Source organism: Meleagris gallopavo, chromosome 15, assembly GCF_905368555.1.
Source record: "Meleagris gallopavo chromosome 15, MGAL_WU_HG_1.1, whole genome shotgun sequence".
NCBI classification, from domain to species: domain Eukaryota; kingdom Metazoa; phylum Chordata; class Aves; order Galliformes; family Phasianidae; genus Meleagris; species Meleagris gallopavo.
Genome location: NC_139418.1, coordinates 13,968,350 through 13,988,491, shown reverse-complemented (window position 1 = coordinate 13,988,491; position 20,142 = coordinate 13,968,350). Strand labels below are relative to the sequence as shown.

The 20,142-nt window shown below is 41.4% G+C and overlaps 4 protein-coding genes across 12 annotated transcripts in view; 2 read left to right on the top strand and 2 right to left on the bottom strand.

The window, feature by feature from the left end:
• KLHL3 (kelch like family member 3) overlaps positions 1–4,287 on the bottom strand; it is a 109,477-nt gene extending 105,190 nt beyond the window's left edge. Inside the window, exon 1 of the mRNA XM_085236407.1 lies at positions 4,152–4,287. The gene's annotated coding sequence lies outside the window, so the exon portion shown is untranslated. The remainder of the gene's footprint in view (positions 1–4,151) is intronic.
• MYOT (myotilin) overlaps positions 1–5,849 on the top strand; it is a 28,363-nt gene extending 22,514 nt beyond the window's left edge. For 2 of the 3 annotated variants that reach the window (XM_085236396.1, XM_010719087.4), the window contains 7 exons: positions 115–213; positions 2,164–2,213; positions 2,640–2,772; positions 3,507–3,714; positions 4,186–4,351; positions 4,828–4,961; positions 5,260–5,849. In XM_085236396.1, the coding sequence (XP_085092522.1) occupies positions 115–213; positions 2,164–2,213; positions 2,640–2,772; positions 3,507–3,714; positions 4,186–4,351; positions 4,828–4,961; positions 5,260–5,432 (963 nt within the window). In that variant the 3' untranslated portion in view covers positions 5,433–5,849. The remainder of the gene's footprint in view (positions 1–114; positions 214–2,163; positions 2,214–2,639; positions 2,773–3,506; positions 3,715–4,185; positions 4,352–4,827; positions 4,962–5,259) is intronic. The other variant, XM_085236397.1, reaches the window with a different exon arrangement.
• Positions 5,850–5,942: 93 nt separating this feature from the next.
• Positions 5,943–16,055, top strand: PKD2L2 (polycystin 2 like 2, transient receptor potential cation channel). Of its 4 annotated transcripts, none has more exons than XM_085236401.1 (14): positions 5,945–6,158; positions 6,367–6,471; positions 6,553–6,686; positions 7,565–7,821; positions 8,627–8,848; positions 9,425–9,653; positions 10,159–10,329; positions 11,335–11,516; positions 12,504–12,621; positions 13,321–13,422; positions 14,194–14,267; positions 14,372–14,441; positions 15,211–15,308; positions 15,782–16,055. In XM_085236401.1, exons 1-14 carry the CDS (start codon positions 6,122–6,124, stop codon positions 15,897–15,899), a joined length of 1,917 nt encoding a protein of 638 aa, XP_085092527.1. In that variant the 5' UTR covers positions 5,945–6,121; the 3' UTR covers positions 15,900–16,055. The 4 variants fall into 4 exon arrangements, with proteins under 4 accessions (XP_085092525.1, XP_085092524.1, XP_085092527.1 ...); XM_085236400.1 differs by having other exon boundaries at positions 5,946–6,158; positions 14,369–14,441; XM_085236399.1 differs by having other exon boundaries at positions 5,943–6,158; positions 6,367–6,686.
• Positions 16,056–17,323: 1,268 nt separating this feature from the next.
• Positions 17,324–20,142, bottom strand: part of FAM13B (family with sequence similarity 13 member B) — a 40,718-nt gene continuing 37,899 nt past the window's right edge. For all 4 annotated transcript variants that reach the window (XM_085236393.1, XM_085236392.1, XM_085236395.1 and 1 more), the window contains one exon: positions 17,324–19,651. In XM_085236393.1, coding sequence (XP_085092519.1) covers positions 19,528–19,651 — 124 coding nt within the window. In that variant the 3' untranslated portion in view covers positions 17,324–19,527. The remainder of the gene's footprint in view (positions 19,652–20,142) is intronic.

Here is a 20,142-nt window from a genome sequence, read left to right as displayed (position 1 = left end):
ACACTGCTTTCATTGAGAACACCCTGACTTGGTGGCATATCATTGTGCTTCACAAGATTTAACTGAAATAGTAAATGGGCTTATAACTAGAATTCCTCCATGCTCTGCTCTAAGCGATTAACTTATGAAGAAAGGATGGCTCGCAGGCTGCTCGGACCAGAAAATGCTGCATCTGTGTTTGAAGCACAAAGTGAAGACGTGCAGAACGCACAGGTAAATGGGGGCCTGTCTCGAGAGGGGTAATTTCCTGCTGATTGTGCTGTGAACTGCTTGTGCTTGAAGAGATAGGGCTTTCTTGGTTCCAGCACTGGAAAGGGAAGGGGGAAAGCTTTTATCAGCATAACTCTGTATCTTTTAGGTTTTGGGGGGTGATTGTGGAGAGGGTTGGAGTTTAAGCACTAAATACTGGCAGTACTTCTACCTCCCCTTGCTGGGCCTGATCTGTAGGAATGACCTCCCTGGGGAGGAATTATAACAGCTGCTGCCCAGCACTGTGACAGGCAGGGAGGACAGTGAGGGATCCAGGTACCCACTCGAAGAGCCTGAGTTCAGACTTGGCCAGCACAACAAGATTTACACCTGTCACCCTTTGGAATAAGTGACATTGACTGCAAGAGGTCAGGGCCCTGGGGTGGCACTGGTGAGTTTTTATCCCTTCCTGAAGCCTGCAATCATTAAGAGAAGACAAAGCAGTTATTTTAGCAGCCCACACGCTGAGAGCCAAAAATCTATTATGACTGGCATGTTCAAAAACATTTTAGCAGGCAACTTGCATCATTCATTGGTTATTTAGAATAGGCCAGCTAAAAGCTCTCTCTAGCACTTCTCTGATGAAAGTTAGTGGAAATATCTGTGATGTGGCACTGGGCTGCCAAAGAAAATATCCCTCCTGCTGCAGACATGCAGACAGCCAGCAGGCTGGCATCCACCTTTCAAAATGCAGTTAGCAAAACTCAGTGCAAGACATACTTAAATCACTTAAAAGAGGAATACACACTGCTATTTCTCCCCAGCAATCCCCTGACAAGAAGGGAACACTATGAGTATCAGAGACCTCTTTTTTTCTTTTTTGTTTTGTTTTGTTTTCCCAGAGAATAATGAAACATTCAGTCAAGGCAGGATAGCTGAGGTTGTTCAAAGTGCATGAAATGCTCCATAAAAAGCAGAAGGAGAAATTGGGTTATGCTGGGGAGATTTTTTTCTCATCATTCTGACTTATTTTTAAATACTGCAGTTACTGATTCATTCATCCTCTCATTCCTCAGGAATGTAACTATGTTGTCAGTCCATATAATAGAGCATCAGAACTATCAGCAGTAACTTCCTCACCACAGCATCATCTCACAAGACAAACAGCCACTGTACAGTACCTCTGTAAATGAGCAGATACAAGCAATTGGTTTTGGAACACAAGTCCAGCTGACCCTTTCAGCTTGTGATGCTTCCCCTGAACTGAACCTTGCATCCATGTTTGAAGTCTAAACCCAAGCTTAAGTGTTCCACAGCAATGGAGCACAACAGGGTGCGGAACCAAGCCCTGTAATGGCAAACACTCCAGAAATTTCCAAGCAGTATTTCTATCTGATTCCATAGCTAAAATGAGTCACTGGTAGTAAACCCTGCTTGTATCTTTCAAACATCCAAGATCCTAGCAGGAATCAGTCTGGGTACTTTAGTAGAGGTACCATGTGATTGTGGAGTTGTCAGCAAGATTAGTTGGTGCTGTGATCTAGAAAGAAAAATATTTTCCAGCTCAGCATGTGTTCAATGCTACTGGTACCATATTTAAGTGGCACAATGCAATTCTTGCCAGTGATTCCACTTCTATTCCTGCTATTGGGAAGGACACTCCGTACTGAGCTCTCATTTTAGATACTGCCAGTCTCCCCTGTAACAAAAGTTATTGGCTTGCCAAAGGCCCAGTGTGCCAAACGAAGCTGCAGCACCTATCACCTGTACAGAGTGATGAGAAGCTGTCCCATTCTATTAATAGGACTTGCTGGCATGGCGAAAGGTTTAGAGTGAAAAAGGGCACATTATCTTCTGCTGTGAGTTTTGTTACATCTTAACCCAACAACTTTTCGAGTAGTCAGTCTGCTTAAAATGGCTTCTTATTCAGCCTATATTCTCTTAAGTTAATTGAATTTTTCTCTTCTTTCTGAGCACCAGAATGCAGAAAACATCAGGCTGCAGGTTCCTACAACACACGTAAGGTAATGCATAAAAGCCAGTGCTGCGTGACTCTTTGTGACTTATTTCAAATGTTTCTAGGCAATGCTAGCATTGCTTTTCTTTTTCTGTTTCTAAAGTACTTTTTCTAAAGTAGTAATTACTAAATTTTCATTTCTTTCAACTAAAACACAGCCATTTGTGGATGATGGCTGATGCCCGTGGTCTTAATCCAGTCTATTCTATCCAATTCTAAGCATAGCACTAAAGTTTAAAGACTTCACGTTTCTATGTTGAATTGAGTAACTTGAGCAAGATAAGTCATTGATCAAAACCTGTGCCTTATTACAGCTGAAAAATAAGCTTGGTCTGTACTGCTGCATTCCTAAGCCTCTTGAGGGACTCGGTGCTTCAAAGTGATCTGTGCTATGGTACATTTACATGAATAACCATTACTGTCTTCCTCTTAGGAGCAGACCATCCTCCAGAGGAGATGAACGTGGACATGACTCAATCCAGGAAAAGTTTTTCCAACCACGATTTACACAAGTGCCAGAAGATGTAATTATTGAGGAGGGACGATTCTGCAGGCTTGACTTCAAAGTAATACCAGCCTTTCACTTTCACTCTCCTTAGCTGTGTGGCGTATGTAGCATGAGCAGAGAGGTCTCTGAGCTGCAGTGCCTTTGTGGCTCAATAAGCCAGAGCACTAACAGCAGATTTCCCAGGGTCTCCCTAGGCAGAAGATGGGTAAATGTTTCTACATTTTCCCTTAGATTATGTAAGGGGGATTAGTTTCATAAGAGTATGGTTAGAGCTAAATAATGGTAAACGTGGACCACTACACAAAACCTGTTACAGCTCATTGCAAAGACCAAATTTTAAAGCCCTGCTCCAAGAAACCACTTAGAGAGGCAACTGTGCTCTGCACTGGAACTCCCATTGAACTCAGTGGCATGAAAACGTGATCAGCAAGACCTGTGTAGGACTGCCTGCCTTTAATGAGTCCTCCCTAAGGCTCTAAATATTCTCTTGCTGAAGCAGATAATCTGGCAAGAAAATGCACTAATTACAGATAAACAGAACAGCAGACTGGGCTGAGACTGCATGGCAACTGTACCAACCCCAGAGTAAAAACAAACCTAGGCTTGCACGTATGTAACCTTACTGCAAATATTGTCTGCTGATCTGATTGTGAATTGGCTTGTTCTTCCTTAATTACATCCACAACAACTTCCACTCCCTTGCCAGACTTCAACATGACCTTTAGCTATTTTGCTACAAACTGCTTAACTTCTATGCTGTTCAACTCTCTGCTGCTTTCCTCTCCTTCACAGGTTAGTGGGCTGCCAACCCCAGATGTGATGTGGTATCAGAATGGAAGGATGGTTCATCAAGATCAGTTTCATAAAATGATAGTGTCAGAGAAGGGATTCCATTCATTTATTTTTGAAGCAGTCAAATCATCTGATGCAGGAACATATGAATGTGTGGCTGTCAATCGTGCGGGAGAATCATCCTTTGCAGTAAAAGTGGAAGTAATTGGTAAGACAGAGAGTACTGATAACTACTTGCCCAGATTCTGAAAATCTTCGTATTCTAGTGCCTTCCTCTATTTGTATGTGGCATTACAACAACTAGGAAGCACAAATCTCCAGACATTCTGGCTCAAACAAACAATAACAAGAAGTCTACCTTTTCTGAAATTATTTTAACACATTGCATTGGGATGAAATATTTCTTCAGAGCACTTGTACTGGGGCATTGTTTAACATAATAGAATCTCTAGAATTTGGGATTTACTCATCTTCTGGCGCTGACAGCAGAAGGTAGATTGACTCTCCTCCTACAATAGGTTGTGTCTACTACTCCCTTATGCACATGGGAATTGCCTGTAGGTTAAGAGATGCTGGAGGAAAAGTGTCCTTCTGAATTTAGTATTCTAAAATCTTAAAGCTTGATAATAATTGTATAATACTTACAGTAACTTCTTCTTATCTTTCCTCTTTAATTTAGCAAAAGAACATCACACGCCTCCAACTTTCATCTACAAGCCACAAAGCAAAAAGGTTTTTGAAGGAGATACAGCCAGACTCGAATGCCAGATCTCTGCCATCCCAACTCCTCGGATTTACTGGAAAAGAAACAATGAAATGGTACAATATAATACAGACCGAATAAGGTATCCTACTAATAAGTTGGCTGTTAGTGTACTAGAAAACAATAACCACTATTTGTTAAATCACATTTCAATGAGCTGGTTAATAAAAGCGGCAGCTGGCTGGCAAGGCATGCTGCTCATGATGAACAGGCCCATGTGCCAGACAGAAATGATAGTCTTGTTTTGGGGGCGCAGAAAGATGCTGCTGAAGATGTAGCTGCAAGGCCCATGCAGAAGCATGCAGTGTGTTTGTTGAGCTCTGATGCTGTGGGGGCTGCAAAAGGGCCCTGGTGCCACTGTAACTCTACCACGATGTGCATTACCATTGGTTCATAACAAAATTGCAGCACTGATGTTCACATAGTTCACAGTATCCTGTAAGAATTGTTCTGGGGCTCTTTCAGCTCCTCAGCACATAAACTGGCTCTGATTTCAATGTCTTCTTATTTTCCGCCTCTAATCACTTACCTGTAAATACTTTTTTTTTTTTTTTCCAGCTTGTTACATGACAATACTGGAAGGATTTGCCTCCTGATTCATAATGCAAACAAGAAGGATGCTGGGTGGTACACAGTATCTGCAGTCAACGGAGCAGGAGTGGCCACGTGCCATGCCAGACTGGAGGTTGCAAGTAAGTACCACAGCACAGTGCTGCAGCCACAGCCTGAACTGCCACCTGTTGCATTCAGAACAGACCCTGATGGTTCACCTAACAAAGCTCAGCCTCCTGGAAGGATGTCTGTTAGTCCTGCTGAAAACTACATTGTCACTGATAGCAAGGAGAGTGAACGTAGTCCTTCCTCTACATTTTCAGCCTATCTGTTAAATTCTTCTTAAGACTTGGCTGTTTAACACTGCAGATAAAAAGTGATTGAATTGCTATAGCCTGGGTCTGGGAAAACACTGAAAGGGTCTTTTTTCTGTTCCAGCACATACGCACAAGCCAGTTCCAGCCCCAAAGCACCTACGAGTCCGACCAACTTTCAGCAAGTATTTGGCCCTCAATGGCAGAGGGCTGGATGTGAAACAAGCCTTCTCACCAGAGGGAGAGTTTCAGCGTTTGGCTGAGCAGTCTGGACTGTATGAAAGCGATGAACTTTAACTGGAAACAAAGAAGAAAACTCACACCAACGAGAGACAGTGCCAACACAGATGTAGTTCACTGGTAGTAGTTCTAATTAGCAAAATACCTATCTATGTATTTTTACTGTGACTCTTGCACATTCTGCTGTTCCCATGTTTTACCATGTTAGATGTTATTTATGTGGGTTGGTGAATATAACCATTTTCTGAGTATTGTATTGTAAGGATAGAGCCCAAGCAGGCAGGCCGATCAGCTCCCACAGCGCGGGCAGCTCCAGCCCCACTGTGCTGGGTTACGTGCTGAAGTAGATGGGTTTGTGCTGCTTCTCTAATACTGCTCTTGAAGAAGCTCTGTGCTGTCTGATTACTAAAACCAAATAAATAGAGTGTTTTTATGAGAATTAAGTAGAAGCAAATAAAATCTTAAACACCCGAAGCAGAGTTAGCCTCTTTCTTGCCCGCCGGCCCGGCCTCACGCACAGCCGCTCTCACCTCAGTCGTGCCGCCGCCTCCTGCTCCCGTCCCGCTGCTCCGTTCCAACTCCTCACGGCGCGTTAACGGCCGCAGCCACCTCTTCTTCCTGCTCTGATGGCCAGAAGGCAATTCCCCCGAGCGGGGCTCTGAGCAAGAGGCAGCCACCGCCGGGATACAGGGGGCTGCGCTCCGCCCGGCAGCGCTCGGGCCGCCCGTTGCGATTGGAAGGCGGCCATGGAGCCCGCGGTGGCCGTGAGGCGGAGCGGCGGAGGTGCGTGAGCGGCCGCGGCCCGCCGAGCTCAGAGCTGCGGGAGGGGCGGGAGGGACGGAGCGCGGCGTCCCTGGGGCTCTGAGGTACACACAGGGACGCGCCCGGGTCTGGCTTCCGTCGTTTCCAAAAATCAGCTACACTTCCCTGCCCTCCCGCCATCCTTCCCCCCAGATTGTTTGTTTCTTCACCCTTCTTTCCTCCCCGCCAGGTGCTACAACAGTCCCGCCGGTAAGTTACAGCAAAGAAACGGAATTGAAAACGACCCTGATAGAGCTGCTCATCTACATCACGTTCCTGGTAACCCTCAGCCTCAGTAAGTCCGCAACCGTGCCCTGCGGGTTCTGCAGCCTCAGCCGCACAGCTGTGCTCACCTCTTGCTGCCCTTCCTTCCCAGTGACCTTCGGCATGGTGAGCACCAACATGTATTACTTGAATAAGGTAATGGAAGATCTCTTTGTGGAACAGCCTTACTCCGAAAGCGACGGGATTAATTTCAGGAGTATCAGGAGCCACGCTGATTTCTGGAAAGTAAGGCTTCCAGGACGAATGCTTTCTTAGGTGAAGAAGCTGCTAGCACAATTTCAGAGCATTGCATGCTCCTGGTCCTCCCCAGAAACACCTGCCAGGTTGCAGCTCAGGAAAGATGAGCACTGTCTTAAAATGCACTGGTAGAAATGCTGGGTGCAAACAGCAGTCATGAAACGTGAGTAGTCAGTCAAGGAAAGCAACAGGCCAACCCCCAAGGGCTGTATCAGCTCATCTGATGGCATTGTACTCCCTCATATCATCATGTCTGTTATTGTTAGTCCATGAAATAATGAGTCCTCCCTATGCTGATGCACTAAAAGCAGTTATAATGGGTGCGCAGATGGTTCCAAACTATGGGAGCATGTTGTTTTGCACTCTAGATAATGTTCTTCTGAAATGAAATCTCTATCTGCATTGAAGAAACATACAGAAAGGATTCCCCTACCTCAAAAAATAAATGCTTGCTTTAGGTTGAGATAACTAAAAACCTAGTTAGAAACACATACCTCAAAACAGATCTTCAGAGAGTAAAATAACAAACACCTGTTAAAACAACATAGAATCGTTATGTGTGTAACTATTTGCTAAAAATTACATGGAATCTTTCAGTGAAGCTCCAAACAGATGTAGGTTATAGTCTTACTCTGGATAATCTCATTATATGGCTCTGGGAATTTCATTGCATAGGGAATAGAATGGACTCAAAGAAAAAAAGATGTAAAGATCTGTAAGACTGCATGTATTGAACACAGTTTGTATTCTACCTTAGACTCCAAAGCCATAAGCAAGCTGGGAACCCTGTCATGTTTTTTATGTTAAAACGCAGGGTGATTGTGCTACTTACATCTTTTGAATCTTTAACCTCACTTGTGCATAAGTTCGCAGAGGGACCGCTCTTGGATGGACTCTATTGGAACACGTGGTATGACAACAGAACCATGACCGACCTGGAAAACACCAGCTACATTTTCTATGAGAATTTACTGTTAGGAGTAGCCCAGATCCGCCAGCTGAAGGTGCGCAACAACACCTGCACCATCTACCCCTACTTCCAGCCTTTCCTAAAGAGCTGTTACTCCCACTACAGTTACGAAGCTGAAGACAAGTCCGACTTTGGTCTGAAGAATGAAACTGAGTAAGTCATCCTACTTCAGATTTTCTTGTAGCATCTTTGGAAGGCATTTTTAAAATATGAAATATTTTCAGCTGGAACCAGTAATGTTTCTGAAAACCTCACGAAATGCTCAGCACCACAGTTCTTGAGTATTCTCAAATAAAAATTGTGCATGCAGTGAACTACGCTTTTTCGTCGGTTTACACAGAGATAAACCGTCATTTGTTTTGATGCCAATATTATAGACAAGAATTGGGCATGGGAAATTTCTAGTACACAGACAGGAGGAACTGGAAACAGTGAGCCCATTTCAGCAAAAGTACACGTTAGTCTTTTATCACTAACATCTCTGGGGAAATGCTCAGTTATACGAAGCCTTAACTTAAATCATGTTAATAGACTGGAATCATGCTAAAGTGTTATGGAAACAGAGCCAAAGGACTGCTCTGAACATTTTGTTTAGCGCTGACTTAAGTCAATGAAAGAATATGCAAACGTGCCACAGCAACAATAAACTGCATAAACCAGAGGTATTCCTTTTAGATATGAAGGGTTTAAGGTAATAAGCTTCTAGACCACACTGGGCAGAATCCAGGCTGATAAGCACTTTTGTGAACATACTGAGTAGATATAGAAGTGGGAATATTTTAAGGTCACATGCCTCGTGCTTATTTCATGTAAAGAAAATGTATTATTTAAATGCCTGGATTAAATGTTCCATTGTGAATGCAGAAGAACACAAGAACTAACAAGAATAAAATAAAAGTTAAAGCTTACTTCAGTACACTTCCCATAGCTCGCTGCCTTCTTTTCCTGTTTCTCACAGATGGAAATATGTTTCTGCCTCCTCTTTCTCCCCGTGGTACTGGGGATCCATGGGCTTTTACGGAAGTGGAGGATTTATATTCACCTTACCGAGATCGAAGCAGGAGAGCATGGAGAAGCTGGCATTTCTCAGGAAGAATGGTTGGATCACTCGGGGAACCAGGGCTGTATTTATTGATTTCTCAACATTTAATGCTAACATAAACCTCTTCTGTATAGTCAGGTGAGTTCTTACCTTTACTACATGTGAAATCCAATTTACTGAGGCATGATGCTTGTTCAAGGATATAAGGAAAAACTGATCACCTCAGGCATACACAGCTGTGTTTCTCAGGCAGTAACTGGTTAGACAGTAATTCATTAAGAAATACAGAAATTCACTTAGTGCAGAGAGCAGACCCAGAACTTTTTTTCTCTCTAGACAAGGTGTTTGCTCTGTACAGCTGATTGCTGCTGTCATAGGAATAAGTTTCTGTTGTCAGCTACTGAGGAAGACAGATTTCAGATAGGGTGAACGTCCACTCAGAGATTTTCTTTAGAGACTTCACGAAACTCTGTAGCTTGGCTATCTCAAGATCTCCTGTTCTCAGCCTTCCCTTCAATGTGAAACTGCTTTCATAGGGGAACAAGCATAACCCTTACAAAAAGATCTTGCAGATGGAGGAGTCATCAAGTTTTACTGTTTGTCCCAGCTGGAGTCAAGTTAGGTATATTAATGAGGTAATAACTCAGAGGTTAGACTATTAAGGGCTGAGACAATTAAAGGGGTGGTAACTAACATGTCTTTAATCTTTTCCAGGTTGGTGGTGGAGTTCCCTGCCACTGGGGGTGCTCTCACCTCCTTTCAGATACAGTCCGTGAAGCTCCTCAGATACGTCTCCTATTATGATTACTTCTTGGCTTCTTGTGAAGTTGCCTTTTGCCTCTTCATCGTTACATTCATAATCCAGGAAGTAATAGAAATAACAAGACTGAAAATGAAATATTTCAGAAATGCCTGGAACTGGCTGGATATGCTGTTGATAATGGTGAGTTGCTCCTCAATTCTTTTGTGCTTGCCAGTCCAGGCTAGCACCAGTCAAGACACCAGTCAAGCCAAAACCACCCAAACCCTCCTTCTGCTTAGAGCCATTCACTCACTGTTCTCCCGTGGAGAGGCCTACCACACTTTAGCACGCTGAACACTTTTCTAGCCTTGCTATTGAGGTCTGGAGCTCCATGACCTTTCCAGTCTTCACTGTCTTTCTCATCCACCTCGCTCTAGTTGCAGAGCAGGGAAGTACTAGCACATAACACAGTAAAATTGGAACGTATGCAATATGTTGTAGTACAAATCAACCATAGTACAAGGAGAAATAATTTGGCCAAAAAAGTCTGACATGCTGTTTTTAACCAAACATCTAAAAAGCTCAGGTTCTTCAAAACTAATCAAGGGTCTGTTAAAATCAATACAGGCTCTGCTATGCAAAATAACAAGTCAGAAAAGAAGGAGGTATCTGGTCTTCAGTTTCACTGGCTTCTGCTTTCCTACAGGTATCCATCCTTGCCATTTGCTTCAATATCTACCGTACTATAGAAGTGTCCCTGCTAATGGAAGACCTCCTTTCTAATGCTAATGTTTATCCAGATTTCTATTTCCTTGCATTCTGGCAAGTCATTTATGATAACATGATTGCTGTCAATGTCTTCTTTGCTTGGATAAAGGTATTAGCTCTTACTATTTTTTTATTTTTTTATTTTTTATTTTTTTTTTTTTGGTACTTGAGAAACATCATGCTTCTTAGCTTGTTATAAATGTTCACTTTTTCATGGGTGAACTGCGAAGGTGGGGCTAGAATGGGGAATTTTGTTTATGAGATTCCTGAAGAGTTTTAAATTCTCTCGTTCTCATAAACATGGATCACATAAATACCAAGGCCATCTAAAAAAAAAATTTGCACATGAACAGCTGTCTCCATTTGAACAGCTGAGAAATAGCCATGGCCAAACAGCTTCCTTAAACTCAATTTTTTCCTGGACTCAGTATTATCAAGGTCACAGCCTGAACTATATAAATGACATGGCTGTAGTAGGTGAAGCTATTTATAGCTTTCATAGCTTTCAGTTTGTCTTCCTGCACCTCCAAGCCAAGACTGCATGAAGAAGCTGCTTGAGAACACTGACTGTTAGCCAGTTGTGTGTGGGCAGTCTTCCTCATTACATCTTTTCTGCATCCCAGCTGCACGTTGCCCTGCATCATCTTCCCCACAAACTGATTATTGTCACTTTGGTAGCACAACTGCCATCAGACAAGACTTTTGTTCAGCCTTGTTTTCACAGCCAGAGTAAAAGAGCTCCTCAGCAGCTCTGCCTGACAGGAATCCTCAGGTGCAGGAGGTTGGCCTATTTTGAGGTGTCCTTGCCTAAGGCCCCACTTCTGCCAGAGCTGATTAGACATAGCAGTACCCAGAGGCCTGTCTGTGATCTCCTAACTTTAGCACAGAAGCCCAGCAGATTATTCCATCTCCCTAAAAACACACCCAATCCAGTGCTCCTTACAGATACAGACCATTAACATCTGGAATGCAACTTACTTCCAGGTAAGACTTAATGTGTAAATTAGGATTAGATAACCTTCCTGAAGTTCTGTTAAGAGAATGCACTACATTCTGACACCACCTCCCACCCGCCCAAGTCCCCCAAGTAACAGCCTGTTCTGTTCTCTTGCAGATATTTAAATACGTAAGTTTTAGCAAAACCATGACACAATTGTCATCCACTTTATCTCGCTGTGCCAAGGACATCATTGGATTTGCCATCATGTTCTTCATCATCTTCTTTGCCTATGCACAGTTCAGCTACCTTGTCTTCGGGTCACAAGTTAATGACTTCTCTACTCTTCAAAACTGCATGTATGCAATTTTCTGAACTTTTTGATGCAAAACCCCTCATCGATGAGGGTACAAACAGCTTCTGATAAGCAGAATTTTAAGAATACAGTTCTCCAACTCTTACTATTTCTTAATGTAAAAGCAATTCTGTTGGCCCTACAAGCTGCTTATCATAACCACTGTATGTCCATAAGGGCTGCTTGAGAGACCCAAGGGTTCAAAGCACAAGCTGAGTGGGTTCAGAAACAGAAATCACAGCTCTTAAGAAAACATTCACCTGCATAGCCACGAGTGTCCAAACCCCAAATGCTGACTCTATTGTTTCTTCCTAATTTTTTTTTTTTCAGCCACTCACCGTAGTAACACCATCCATCAATTCCAGGTACCAGCTGGAACTGTTTATGATGGTTCCTGTATCTTGGAGCAATCTGTTACTCACTGTGCACTGTGTTTTAGCCTACAGATACATTTCAAAGAACTTCAAAAGATATCTTCAAAATACCAAGACTGTTCGAAAACAGCTTTTTCCATGTAAAGCTCTATGACTCTTCTAAAGCTGTTTTGGACCCACTTGGATGCAAGATAGTCTTAAGATGCTGCAATACAGAAGAATATGTCTTACCTAGTAATTAAATCTCCTTTAGGGAGACAGAGGGACCTACATTACTACATTCTATACTAACAGAAAAGAAGGGATCATAGAGCTGGAACAAAAAGAAAACAATTATAAAAATACAAAACAATTTATTCAACATGGAAGTGTTTTCTACTAGAAGACATTAAAAGTGCAAGGGACTTGCTAAAATTCTCAAATGTGTGCTAAATGTCCATTTTACCATTGCAGTGTAATGCTGGTTTCTCTTAATTTACCATTGTTGTAGTCACTGAAATCAACTGCATCTAACCAACTGTTTTGTTCTGATTTTTAAATAGTGTTTAAAATACTTTCAAGGAAACCAGTCAACCTCAGTCTTATGTGTTGTTTTGTGGTTTTTTTTTTCCTGACAGTTTCTCACAGTTTCGTATTGTGCTGGGAGATTTTAATTTTGAAAGCCTAGAAGTAAACAGCATCCTTGGACCTATTTACTACATCTCATTTGTGTTCTTTGTGTTCTTTGTCTTGCTGGTAGGTAAAAATGCTTCTGTGTAAGCAGTAGAGAAAAAAAAATGATTACCTTCTGTTGGGTTGTGCTCCGAGACAGCGTTCCCTACCCCAAGATGACACTTTTGGCTGCAATGCTCGACTTGCCCTGTCTGCCCTTCAGCATACTTAGGCTGTAAGACAGTCTGGATTCTTTGGCACAAGCTGGCAAGGCGTTTCACAGCTCTGCCTTCCTCCAAAGAGCCAAGAAGGGGCTTTTGCACCACGGAACAAGCATATTGCACCTTTCGCTCTACTGCACTATTGATTTCTTGAGATTTTAACTTCTGAAAACTTACTTGAGAGCTCTTGAGAAATGCAAAGTTTCAGCCTTGTCAGCTGCAAAGTTTAAAGCTGCTCTGTAGTTTCAAGTTCTAGACCAGCTGGATTAGTGTTCTCCTTACTAAGGTCCAAAACACCACTTAAAAAAGACACAATATAACAGATGTGTCACTCCAAGGAGGTGGGCCTTTTAGCCAATACTGCACAGGAGAAATAAGCAAATCCTCTCCCAGAACAGGAGATTCTCAGGGGATTTAAATGCATTAGAAGCATATCTGCACCCAACAAAGCTCTTCCAATTCCGTTAGTTACATTCCTTAACATTGAACAATCCCCAAAACAATAAGCCTAGCATAATAAATAGTTTCCAGAAAAATATCTAACTGCATCCTTCCTGTACAGAACATGTTTTTAGCTATTATAAATGACACCTATTCAGAAGTCAAAGCAGATTTTGCAGTGATTCCCAATCAAGAACTTCACATCACAGACCTCTTCAGACAGGTAAGTTAATGCTTTTGTAATTATCCCAATGAGATCAAGTTTAGAGGGCAATTTCTATGCTACATCACTAGCAAAGAGCCTTAAGCAGCCAGGCCACAACCATTTAAAAACACCCAATAGTTGTTTTTTCACTTATATGTTTGACAGATGACATCCTTCCATTAAACCCACTGGAGCTCCTAATTATTATTACAATGCAATTACATGCTCAAATAGCATGAACTAGGGTGCAGGAAGCTACCTTTTCTTGACCCTTTTAAAAACAGTATTTAAGACCAGCCTGATTTGTGATTTATCCTGACATCAACTTCTTTCAAAGCTTACTTCTGCTATTCTTCCTAGATGAGAAACTAAAGTTCTTCTCTGCATGCAAGTTTAGGGATATTGCCAAGTGAAACCGGAGCAAAGGGACCCCACACCAAAAGTCTACACTCGGCTCTCTTGTGGGGATATCATCACTAAAAGAAAAGTACAGTTTAGTTTCCCCCACCCAAGCTTATTCTCCTAATCCTAGTCAACAGAAAGATGAAAATGAATATGCTGGAAGACCAAAACCCTTATTGGATTTGGCTGGATTTAATGACAAGTTTAAGATGTAGCAGAGTGAGTTCTCTGAGCCAAGGGAACCAAGTAAGGACCAAGTCTTAGGGGGTTTCTTTTTGATTGCCAAGGCATCACACCAAGCAGGTTTGTTACTCCACTCAAATCCTTAGGAAGAAGTGTCTCTGGGTAAACGCAAGCCAATTAACATGCTCAACATTTTTTGTCCAGAGCTACAATAAAGCCCTTATCAAGCTCAAATTGAGGAAACCAGATACAGATCTAGGAGATGAGAACCTGGAAAGGTAAGATCTCAACCCCAGCTGAAGTATTTGCTGTTAGCCCTTGTGCCAAGCAGAGACGTATCCTCACAGAACTTCTGTCTTTTTTCATTTGTGTGAACAAGAAGCAAGGAATTTCCATCCACTAAAGGAGAGGGTATTTCCAAGCCTTCCAAAGCGGGCAGCGCTCATGAAAAGGTAAGGTTTATTTTTTCCTATATTCTTAGGAACTGGTTATATTTCAAAAGCTGACTAATACCAAAGGACTCACAGTTGTACCCACTTTTACTTACAAAAGGTTTTTTCTCCACAGAATACTATTTTTAACATCACAGAAATAGCAAAAGATAGAGCTGTAAATAAATTAGATTCACCAGTTATGGCCCAAATGTTAAATAGAAGTTTGGGCTCTGTTCAGACAAAGTCATGAAATACAAGAGCAGAGATGGCTGTGGGCTGTGGTCAGTGCATCTTAGCAGTAATAGGAAGTTGTGAGGTGGGCATTTGCCCAAATGTTAAACTAAAACAGACTATGGAAAATAAACCTGTTTTAGAACAGTCTGTTAGTCATAGGCTGCATTTGCAGTACAATAACAACTATTTCTACTTGCTTTACAAAAAGGTTTCCAGCAGTTGTTGGTAGATCCATATCTGCAGTTAGCTGGTGCAAATGCTTCCAAAACATCTTTGAAATTATATATATAAGTTTTACAATAGACAGAAAAAGCTCCATAGCTAGCTATAAGCACTACTCCATGCAGTGGCTGCAGTCTCTCACTTTTGAAAAGATGTATGTATTCTTATATTGTGTCGTTTTGAGACAGAAGCAAAACCCGTTTTCCTCTGGGAACATTTTTCTCCTCCAGGCTGCATAGATCTTTTCTTGCTCAAGCATGTCCCCCTCCCTGCATGATTGACAGTATCCAAGTAAGTCACTGTGATTTTTCTCCCCCCCGGTGCTGATTAGAGGCATCCGAAGCCACCGAAGTTACGGAAAGGGAAAGAGAGTCACTCCAACTCAGTGGTTGCCTCTCAGAGCTCTGTCTTCCCTGAAGAATTTCAGCAGTAAGTGTTGTGAGAACCTGTTCCTGAAGCCTTACTCCCATCCCCAGGTGCTTGCATCAGCCCTGACTTGAATTAGCTAAACCTCTTACAGAGCAACAACTTGACAAACAGGAGAGCAACACCAAGGCAATGAACCTAAGACATTACTTCAAATGTTCTTGTACAGCTGCCAACAGCCACCCTAGGAGAGGGAAGAAGGTGGAGAAAGAAAACACATTTAGTAGAGCAGTTGTTAAGGGTGTTAATCAGGATTGAGGTGAGAAGAGAATTTAAAATGTTATCTCTCTTCTAAAACATTTCCTCCTTTGCCCAGAGGGTGACAAAGACTGTAAGGCCTTGTGCTTGGGCAGGGTGCTTCAGGACTTAAGGCCCTTGGCAGCAGACACAATATAAGCGAGCAAACACAAAGATCACAAATACAAGTTTAAGAGGAACGCATCAAAAGGATTTGTTCCTGTATTTGTCTGTCGTAGGCTCCTCAGACGTACATCTGAGTTGGAGAAGGAATTAAACAATGCTAATGGAAAACTCAGAAGGATTATGAAAAGCATGCAACAGCTGAAGGACACTTCAGGCAAGACAGCACAGTAAAATGGATGAGCTCATCTGGTAGCAGAGATGGCCTTCTTCATACAGCTGAAATCCAAAGTCAAGAAAGAACAATTCTTCCCCTACACCTTTACAATTTTTGTGTGTTTATATTTGTGTATAAAAAGTAGAACTGTTATTAAAGGTATGCTAATGTAACTTCACAGTCTGGTCTGTGAGTTTCAGATAGTTCTTCAACCTTGCTCTCACCAGACTTCTAAGTAGATATCCCTACAAATTTCTTAATCAGCTGCCTTATTTTGGAGCTGCTGTGAGCCACTGATGCAAGCTAGAGGCTCTAGTAACCAAGAGAGCTGATAGCAAGCTCCCTGAGCCTGCCACGTACATCTCTCTCAGTCTCTAGCTATGTGGCCCAACCTAATGTTTAATTATCAAGTAACAGTCCAACACGTGGCTCATTAACCCTGACTCCCCAAGACCATTTTCTTTAGCTCATACACTGCTAGCAATGGCAATGCTTATTTCTCAGCAATTCTTTCAGGTACCTATGGCTTCCACCACCACCAGCTCCCCCACCTCCAAAGCAAAATTAGTCTTTCAGAAAATAAGTCTTAGTTCTTAATGGCTGGAACCGCTAGAGGGCATTGTGTTTCAAACCTGAATTCTTAGAAAAAATTCTCTTTTTATTCCATTTATACCCATTGTCTTAGAGACCTGGGTGTTACCTTCCAGCCAGACACGATCTACCCATACGTAGCCATTAATCCACTCATACGTAGCTATAAATATTGGAGAGATTCAGCCACAGGAAGAAACAAAACAGAATAAAACACATCCAAACACCATCTGAGGATGCCATAACCAATGTGCTATGAATAATCCATTTGTCAAGAGAAGAAGTATCCTCCTGTCCAGAAGTGTGTGCAGTGACAGCAATTACTAGCCACAAACACAGCAGTAACTGCTACGCACGATGCTTATTTTGAGGCTGAGAGATTATTATGGATGAGAGACAATCAAATTCTGCTCATCAGCTGCAGGTGTGTTCACTGGCAGTGAATTAATCAGCTTTCTGCCCAGACTCCTCCCAAAGTGGTTACTGCAGGACCAGAAATGATCAAGGCTCACAGTTTGCCCCTGTACCATCATAGCCCAGACTGGCAACTTAGCAGGACCTGCAGCCCCCACTGCAACATGCCAAAAGCTAGATGTGGAGCCAATGTGGTCACTTGGCAGCTGTCTCTGCTGAGAGGCACAGTCTAAGGAGATAAAATGAGGCTTAAGCTGCTGCAGCTTCATTAAGGGCTGTCTCAGCACCAGAGCCAGTAGCTCTGTTGGCAGGCTGTGTGACTCAAACCTGCCTGAGCAACAGACACTACAAACACAAACCAGAATACTGAAGGACTCAGCACTTGTTTTCAAGAGGTGGTAGAGGAGGAAAAAAAGCATGATGAGGAACAAAGATGTATGACAATAAAGGTTAAGGTATTTTTATTATAAAAGTCTATACAATGAGCACCAGACATAGCAATGCAATTACATCTGGTTTAGTTATATATATATTCCATATCTATATATCCATATAGATATATAGGTTTTGCTTTTACCAAAGTAAAACTGTTATATCACAAAATGCCTAATTCTACCGTTTATTTATTGCTCAACAAGGATGGCACAAAACACACTCATAGCATAACTGTTGCCATGCTTATCTACTATACTGAATAAACAGCCAAACACTGCATAACAAACACAAAGCAGCTGTTAATTCTGAATTGGAATCAGTCTGATCACTCACTCACTTATAAAAATATTGGAATCATATAGATTTAAGCATTATAAAGGAGGAATATATTATTTAAAACATTTAAATAGTGCATATTGACATTCTGCATGTGGTATATAAAACACAAACATTCATGTACAACGCTATACAGTACACATTAGTTTCAATGTTTGGATACACCCGTGTCTGCAGACTGATAGAAAAGGAACTGAAGTGTACATTGCACAATGAAACTGAATAAAATTGATAAATGGTCTCAAGACTAGTTTAACCTCATAATTCCCTACGGTCCCAGATCATTTTGCCATTAAAAAAAAAAAAAGGCATACCACCAGTGCTCAATAGTTTTAGTGCTTTTCTTCTGAATTCCAAAATTACATGTCTACAAGCAGAATAAAACAAAACAGGAAGTATTCTACAGTACACAGATGAAACCTGAGCACTAAAATGCTACTTTCAATCTATTTCATATGCTTCATGACAGAATAACAAGTCTATGAGGTTACATGCTAGCCACTTTTTACTTGGAGAAAGTTCATTTTTGGTCTTTCATAAAGCAGTGTGAATAATAGCTATGTTGACATTAGCCAGTCATAAAAACATGCAGTGAGAGTAGGTGCATGCAAAACATGGCCACGACCAAACTGATACACTGAAGAAAAAAAACAAAACTGAGAAAGCACCAATTAAAATTAACACTTAGATTTTGCCAGATCAAAACCAGCTGCTGATGGCTGCTGCAGAGCATAAAGCTAGCTAAATCATCATTCAGCACAGCAGATGTGATACTCAAAACATTATTTAGTTTCAACTCTGAAGCTAAATCATGCAAGGCCCATAAACTGTTTTGCTTATATCATAAAGATTAGATATTTTTATTCTCCAACTGTAAAACAAAACCGTGATAAACAGCAGTAATTTCTTCACTCAAAGCTGTCAGTTCACCCTGTGGTGCACATTAACCATGCTGATTTTAGCCCTTGATAGCATATTTATTTCATGTACTGAGGATTTTTAACTGACCTAAGCCAGCACTTTTCTGCTGGAACTACACAAGTCTGAGCAACATCACCTTTCTCATACACTGTAACGTGCATTAAGTTCCTCAAATCTGCTGAAAGAGGAGATGCAGTATCCAATTCAGACAAAACACTATGCCACCACTAGCTGATAAACAAGAACCAATAAGATTTACGACAGTAATGTAAGTCCTGTAGGCAGCATGTGATATAACTTTTCAGTTTTCCAACTTTTAAAAGACACTAAGTAAGGTCACTTTCTCGTTCGTCCACTGTCATCTTGATCTAGGTGGAAATGTGACCACTACCAAGCAAAATCCATAGATGTTAACTATTATGGTTATAGATGCAATTTAGATTACTCGAAATTGAACTTGTTCCGCAGCAGTTCTTTGAAAGGGATTACAGGTTGGCTTTTAAACATTCCAGGAAAAGAGAGATGTATTTTTAATTTGCCTTTTTCCCCCCCTACAATAAAATAGGCAACAGGAGTACTTCAGTATAGCATTACAATATAAGTAATTTCTTCTACGATGCAAAAGTTTGGTAATAGAAGTCTCAGAGTTCTTGAATGCCAAAGAACAAAATGCTATGGTTGTTGTTTTAGAACAAGGTGGATGCATCCAATACAAAATAAATTGATGGAAATTGTGTTTGCTAAAGTTGGATAGCGCAGTCTCAAGTTTACAGATCTTACTTGCTCTCTAGACAGAACCTACTTACCCTTCAAACAACTTAGAGTGGCACCACAATAAAGTGCACAAACTGTATTCTTTCAACAGTGCGTGATATATGAACATAAGCACTCAGTAAGTACAGTGGTAGTATAAGCAAAATGTTATTCAATGGTTTGGAGAAGCCTAAGTTAAATTGATTTTGAAGAATCTTGTTTGCTGATAAGGACTTCTAACAGCCTAAGTTTGGCTTTAATTTTCTTGTACTCCCTGTACTCATCAAGCATTGGAACCCGATCTTCTTTCTGTACGTTCCTGTAAAAAGAAACACACGTAAGTTTCAGGAAAATCCTCCATGATGCAGTAAATCAAACACACGAGCAGAAACGTGCAATTATCTTAAGAGAGAAGCAGAAAGGTCTGCCAAATGGTTCATCAGTAAGAGACCATCATATTTTAGGTCTTTGTAGTTAAAACTGCCATCACCTAAAAAGCCAGACTGATAGTCCAGCAGCATTTACCCAGCACAGTTAAAAAACCATTCTCTGAAGTTCTGGAGCTTTTATTAGGAGGATATGAAGGCTTTTATTTCAGGTTCTATTTATACATCAAACAAAAAGCCAAGTAAATTTAAATGAATCTAAATTTTCACACTATGTAGACTGACTCACAAATTGATAGCAGAGAACTGGTCTTAAATCAGTCTATAAGATTTATTTTTAAGCCAACCATTCATTATTAACTTTATCATTGGCCATTGAAGTCAAAAGGAGTTACGTCTCAAATTCAGCAAACATTTGACAGCC

Excerpts from the sequence above, each read along its gene's own strand:
- PKD2L2 (XM_085236398.1), top strand. The coding sequence starts at position 6,122 with ATGGAGCCCGCGGTGGCCGTGAGGCGGAGCGGCGGAG. Across the intron at positions 9,654-10,158 it reads TGGATATGCTGTTGATAATG|GTATCCATCCTTGCCATTTG; the intron begins GTGAGTTGCTCC and ends GCTTTCCTACAG. Across the intron at positions 10,330-11,334 it reads TCTTCTTTGCTTGGATAAAG|ATATTTAAATACGTAAGTTT; the intron begins GTATTAGCTCTT and ends GTTCTCTTGCAG.